The sequence below is a fragment of the Pteropus vampyrus genome, unplaced genomic scaffold (genome assembly GCF_000151845.1).
Source record: "Pteropus vampyrus isolate Shadow unplaced genomic scaffold, Pvam_2.0 Scaffold665, whole genome shotgun sequence".
NCBI lineage: Eukaryota > Metazoa > Chordata > Mammalia > Chiroptera > Pteropodidae > Pteropus > Pteropus vampyrus.
Genome location: NW_011889446.1, coordinates 90982 through 97848, shown reverse-complemented (window position 1 = coordinate 97848; position 6867 = coordinate 90982). Strand labels below are relative to the sequence as shown.

Here is a 6867-nt window from a genome sequence, read left to right as displayed (position 1 = left end):
CAAGCCGTGGCCATCCTCTGCCGGACGTGCCGCGCGCTGCTCCCGTGGGTGACGCACTCTGTGCAGAGCGTGTGACACGCAAAGCCACCCTGACGAGGACGGAAGAGGCTGGGCCTGGGGCTGTGTCCTCTCAGGGAGACGTCCTGTTGGCTCGCACGGGCTGCACGTGCTCAGCACGGGGTTTTTACACGGGACGAGGAGGTGCCGATGTCAGCTCTCCGGACGGCTACGTCTGTCCACCCCGAAAGGAAGCAGAGCTTCCTGTCCTTGACGTCTTTCCAGACAGACCTCGGTCCACCAGCGGCCGACGAGACGACGGGGCGCCAGTGCCCCCTGCTGTTCTGTGGGACAATTGCTCCTTCACAGCCGGTCACATCAAATGACCCATCTGTCCCCCTCGCCATTCCTAAGTCCCCTCCCTACCCCTAAGTCCCCTCTCCTTGGGGTCCCGAGCCAACCTCCTCGGGGACCCTGGTCCCAGCACTGGGCCCACCCCCTTGCTGTGCGTACAGGGCGGTGGCCGCAGGTGAGTGACCCCCAGGCCGGCAGCCCGGGGGTAGGGGTGCTGGGACGCTAAGGCGACGTGTGTCACTTTGCGAAGATGAAGAAAACTTGGTGACGTGAGTGGCGGGGTCGTTTGTAGGGAAATGACGGACTGTACACTTCGAACAGGCGGAGATGGCCGACTTTAGGCTGAGTTTATTTCTCCACAGTAGAAGCCATGCATTGCCGTGTTTATGCTGACTAAGTGTGACACGGGGTTGCGGGGGGGGGGACTCACACCGTGTGATCTCACCTAGGGGTGCAGAATCTGCACTGACACAGAAAAGCCACCTCGGCTCGCTGGCTGCCAGGGGTGGGGACGGGGCCGCGCGTGAAGACACTCGAGAGCTGCCCGGGAACAAGCCAGTCCTGAGCGTGGACGGGCGGCACGGCGGCCGCAGTGGGGGACGTCGCATGGTCACAGTCGCTAAGATGGAACCTCAAAAGCTCTCATCGCAAGGAGAATAAACGGTCGCTCTGGGAGGGGACGCGCCGTAAGGGGCTTGTGACGGTGACGCGTTGCCAACACACGCGAGTATCGCATTGTGATCTGGCGGCCCTGTGTGCCGGGCAGCCCTGAGTTAAACACACACACAAAGAACCGCCATTGCGTCCTCAAGGCTGCAATAACACTGCTCGGGTTTGCTGAGCGCACACGCACACGCACACGCACACGGAGTCTCGCCCTGACGCCTGGAATAACTCCAGACTGAAGAAAGGGAAAAAGGTTCAGAAATCCCCAAATATACCAGTGTGACACCCTCGTCCTGCTGTCCCGTGGTTTAGGGGAGACAGAGCAGGGCCCTCCGTGCAGCGGGGTCTGTGGGGGAGGGTCCCAGATCTGCAGCACAGGCTCCATGAGACTACACCCCCTCCACGTGAGGACACGCGTGTGCCTCCTGCCGACGTGCTCGCCGGCGCCTCTGAGGGGCCCGCTGGCCGGACATGGCTCCACGATGGTGCACACACGGCTGCCTCCCGTCCACGGTGGGTCGGGGACGGTGAGGACATCGGGTTCTTCACGAGGCCCCAAGACACGCTGTACGGGCTCCGGCCGGCAAGGGCGCTGTCGGGGTTGTGGCGAGGGCCGTCCCCACCTATCCACCCACGTGGCCGGGACATTGCCACTGAGGGACACAGTGGGCGGGGCTCAGGGGACCATGGGAAAGGTGTTCGCCTCAGGGGCTGCTGCAGCAGGAACAGAAGTCACCCTGTGCCCAGCCTACTGGTGGCCCAAGACGCCCACGTCCTAAACCCGTGTGGCAGACAAAATAATGTCCCCAAAGGTGCCCACGTCCTAATCTCCATGTAAAGCACAGAATAATGTCCCCAAAGGTGTCCGTGTCCTAATCCCCGTGTACAGGACAGAACAATGTCCCCAAAGGTGTCCGTGTCGTAATCCCCGTGTGGCAGGCAGATTCATGTCCCCGAGACGTGCAGGTGCTGATCCCCGTGTGGCGGGCAGCATGTAGGACGACAGAGTTGTGTGCAGTGGGTGGAACAGAACGTAATAAACAGAAGAAAACAAGACGAAAGCCAAAGAGATGGCCGCAGGCCCCTGTCCCCCGAAACCCACGTCGCTCCCCAGTCAGGACCAAGAGGGAGACACGGGAGCGAGAGTCTCCCTCCGTGACGGCTCCGGCGTCCTGCGGCAGCGGCGCACCTGCCGGGCGCTACTTCCTGGCGAGGACGGCGTCGTAAGGGCCGCCCGTCCTGCGGCACTGCACGTCCGTGAAGCCGGCGGTGGCCAGCAGCGCGCGGTACTGGGCGGGCGTGCGCTCCCGGCCCTCCGTCTGCACCAGCATGTTGAGTGAGAACAGCTGCGTGGTCACAGGTCCCCGCCCGTCCGCGTCCAGCAGGCTCTCGATGACCAGAAGGCCACCGCCTGGCACGGAGAGAGCAGGCGTGAGTGAGGGACGGCCCGGACGAGGCCCTGCTGTCCCCTGCTTCTCTCGCTCCCCTTTCCCAGCCCCCAACGCCGCTGGCCGTCCCAGGCCCTGGACACCTGCTGTCCTCAGCCGCCGAGGGGCCCCAAACCCGACGCCCCCCGTTCCTGCCAGTTCCGGCCGGCCAGCGTGGACCGGGGTGCCGGCCAGCGCACGCACGCGGCGGGAGCTGTATGTGGGCAGCAGGCGCAGTGTGGGACGCGGAGCCGCCACCTCAGCAGATGACCAGGGCCCGGAATGCCCAGCCACGCGGCCGGCGGCACCGCCCTCAGCGGAGGAGCAAGACCTTGAGCCAAACTCATCTCGCGGCGGCTCGGACAAGGTTCGCAGCCCCCTCGGGGGTGGGCTGTTCACGCACCGGGGTGCTGTCTCCGACTCAAGCAGCACCGAAAACATCAAATTTTTCCACAAACATCCAGCGTTCGGAGCATCTCTGAGGGCGCCCAGGACACGTGGGGTGTGGACACGCGCTCAGGCTCCCGGACGCACGAGCCCTCAGCGGACCCTGCCTCTGTCACCTGCACCGCCAGCCGGTGTCGCTGGTTTCGACCCCTATGGAGCTTCACATTTTAACCTTCATTTCCTGTGCACGCGCAGTGCCCACGGCATAGAGAACAGAGTCGCTGATGACTAAGTAGCAAGGAGCACAGACGAGAAGGGGCCGTGGACCCGCCTCACGCTCCTACTGTGGACGCGGCAGACGCCTCCTGGCCGACTCGTGACCAGAGGCTGAGCAGGGGCCCCCTGCCGAGAGCCAGCCACGAAGACAGAAAACCCAGGGCAGCCACGGGCCACTGGGACGACAGCCAGGCAGGTGTAGACAGCGTCCGACGCCGTTACACGCGCCCCTCGCTGCCTGCAGGTGCAGGCGTCTGCACACGCGACCCGCCAGCAGTCGGCCGGTGACCGTGGAAACAACTCGTCACCCACGCAGCTACGCCACCAGGAGGCAGGGTGACCCCGGGCCGTGGCAGGGACTCGGGAGCCTGGGACTCGGTGACAAACGGAGACCGGGGGGCCTATGGCTCCCGGGGGGTGGCGGGATCGATCCGCCGGAAACGCACCCAGCCACAGCCAGTAGAGGCGGATTTCAGATTCACGGAAATCGTCGTTTAAGGATAAGCCTGCCCCGTGCCACGCGCACCGTGGGGCGTGAACCATTCTGAGGGCGCCTGACGCTTCTGGGACGAGATTTTCCCATCGGGACCGTGGAGCTATGTCTGGTCACCAGACCTATCACACAGGCTCGGTCTGGGAGAATTCACTACTGCCGCTGGGGCAGCCCTGAAACCACTGTGCACACGACCTCACGGACCTCATGGGAGAGCCAGGCAGTGTCCCCGTCACAGACAGAGGCTGCGCCCACGTCCTCATGGACCTCACAGGAGAGTTGAGTAATGTCCCCACCACACAGGGGCTGTGCCCACGTCCTCACGGACCTCACAGGAGAGCTGGGCAGTGTCCCCGTCACAGACAGAGGCTGTGCCCACATCCTCATGGACACCGGGTGGGTGGACCTTATAGGAGAGCTGGGCAGTGTCCCCGTCACAGACAGAGGCTGCAGCCACGTCCTTGTGGACACCAGGTGGCTGCACCTCAGAGCACAGCTGGGCCGCGTACCCGTCGCTCCGCCCACCTGGTCTGCAGGCCCGATGCACCCTCGCCAGCAGCTGAGCGCACTTCTCGGGGCTCCAGTCGTGCAGGATCCTGGCCAGGACGTACAGGTCCGCCTCCGGGAGCGGGTCTTTGAAGAAATCCCCTGGAACAGAGCGCAGCGGCCCTGCGGTCAGTCTGCAGTCCAAGCCCTCGGACTGACCCAGCGCCCAGCGTGGACGTGTCACCTGGATGCACAAACCTAGCCCTGAACAGAGAGAAGCCTCAGTGAAGACAGGAAACCTCCGGACAACGCTTGGGGCCCCTTCCCGCCATCGGGGAAGGTCTTTAATTCCCTCTCCGAGGTCCCTTGTCACCACTTCCTGGAGCTGCCCTCAGCCTTGTGTTCCGAGAGCCGCGGCCATCGGCCAGCAGCTCCTGTGTGATCAGGTGAAGGGAACCAACAGCCCGCACAGCCACTAGGGGCTATGCACGTGACACCCGTCCTCCCCCGTCCTGGGGGCCACCAGGGTGACATCAGGGGTCCCAGGGCCTCGCTCCCTCTGGAGGCCCCAGGGGAGGGTCCTTCCTGCCTCTCCCAGCGTCTGGGGGCCCCAGGTGTCCCTGAGCTGGTGGCCGTGTCCCTCCCGTCTCTGCCTCTGTGTCCACGTGGCTTCTCTGTGTCTGTGTCTCCCCTTCTGTCCCTTATAAGGACACTGTCACTGTGTCTAGGGCCACCTGCTCCAGGAGGACTCACCCCAGACCCCTCACTAATCCCATCTGCACAGACCCCGTTTCTAAGGTCCCATTCACAGGTTCTGGGTGCACATGAGTTTTCAGGGGACGCTATTTAACCCACAATACACACGGAATTGCTAATCGCAGGGAACCAAGATTCTTTCACACAGGTTTCCGTCCGTCGTGAGAAACATTTCTAAGTGGAGGGGGCTCGTGCGGAGCGGCCGGGAGCCTTGGAGACCACCCCCCGCCGGCGTCCCCGACGCCTCCGCAGGCACCGCGATGACCCACCTTCGCGGAAGCTGACTCGTGCTTCCTCCGGGATCGGGAAGTGCTTCCTGGCCGTCTGCACGACTTCCGGGATGTCGAAAACGGTGACGTGGCATCCGGGGTACAGCGACACACACTCCCTGGCCAGTGCCCCGGAACAGCCTGGGGGCGGGCAGAGGGTGTGACGGGCACCGGGAAGCGGCCACCGCAGCCCCGGGGGTGCAGGCGGCGGGCTTGGTCACCGCGGTTACCGCCTGCTCCGCAAGGCCCCGGATCCACGTGCCCAGGGGACTGACCGGGGCTCGGAGCTTCAACTGCACGTCACAGCTGCCCGTGTCCAGCTGTGCCCCGGGCAGCCGTGCACCCCAGCACAGCAAACGGGCCCGTGAGGGAGGAAGCAGGGGTCCCCGGCAGGCACCTATGCAGGACATTTCCTGAGAACGCCCTGGTGACAACCCTGGCAGATGTCACCGCACACGCATCCTGGGTCCCGGACACCTCCCCGGGGACCTCTGTCCTGCGTGTTCACCCCCAGCTGTCCCCAGGAAGGGCGGCCGTGATTGTGGAGAAGCCACTCCTCCCGCAGAGACAGCCAGAGAGTGTTCTGGGTGACACACACGGGGACACGCCCCTCACAGTGTCACCTCAGACTGAGGCACAGAGCACAGAGTGCCTACTGAACCTGCCCCAGGTCACGCAGTGAGCAAGGGACAGAAACCACTCTCGAACCCGGAGCCGACGCTCCCGGCTCCAGCGCCCACTGCCCGCCATGGGGGAGGGACAGACAGTGGCCACGGAGGCTGTTGCTCGGGGAGACGTGGCCATCTACTTCCTGCCGCCATCCAACAGGCTTTGGGGATTCCCCTCAGATCAGGAAAGCAGGGACCACGGCCTTCTGAGTGTGCCTGGCACCCCGACTTTGCCACAGGGGGGTTCAGCCAAAACCAGCGAGCCTTCACTTGTTAAAGGATGGAGATCCCCCATTTGGGAGGGCCACCTCGGGCTGCTGTTACCCCACCATGTCCTGTGAGGCATGAGCACCCACCTGTCCCCGAGCTTGTGCTAGGGCCCCCCCACCCTGCATCGAACCCGCAGAAGATGCTCAAGGCACGGACAGGTGTCCTGGTCCTGCACAGCAGCATCAGAGGATAAGGCTCGTAAGCTGAAGGCGATGTCTGACCCTGGGACCCCCCAAAACACCCTGATCCCTCGGGCTCAGACAGCCCGATGCCTCCACCAGGAAGTGAGCATAACAAGGCTCATCTCGGGGTCTCTGCGACTTGCTTTCCAGCAGCTGAGCGAGGGAGGTGGAGAACCACAGTCCCTAAGCGTCCATCGTAGATGACCGAGGCCGGCGTCCGTGGTGAGCTCGGCATCCGTGGTGAGCTCGGCGTCCGTGGTGAGCTCGGCGTCCGTGGTGAGCTAGCCCACGCCCGCTGGCATCTGGGTCGGGGCCTCAGAAGGCGCGGCAGGTCCTGTCGGCACCGTGACAGCCTCGGCTGTGTCCATCCCTCTCCTGAGACCTCGGTCGTTGGCTATGGACGGTGACGAGCTCGGCCGCAGCAGCCCTCAGTACCCACCGTCCTAAAGGACACTCCATGCCCTTCCGTCGTGAGCTCCCAGTGAGAACTGGGGTTCAGACGCTCCCCGTACGGAGCAGGACACGCAGCCGCGACACGCGCAGGACGTACTCACCGCCGAGGTCGCAGACGAGGGGGAACGGCGACAGGTCAAAGGCGGCCATCACGTGTCTCCCGTGCACACGCCACACGTCCTG

The 6867-nt window shown here is 64.3% G+C and overlaps 1 protein-coding gene across 1 annotated transcript in view; it reads right to left on the bottom strand.

Annotated features, from left to right (window-relative positions):
* Nucleotides 1-2216: 2216 nt before the first annotated feature.
* The window catches only part of ASMT (acetylserotonin O-methyltransferase), a 16672-nt gene continuing 12021 nt past the window's right edge, over nt 2217-6867 (bottom strand). Inside the window, 4 exon segments of the mRNA XM_023525997.1 lie at nt 2217-2428; nt 4126-4248; nt 5112-5252; nt 6786-6864. Of these exon segments, the coding sequence (XP_023381765.1) occupies nt 2217-2428; nt 4126-4248; nt 5112-5252; nt 6786-6864 (555 nt within the window).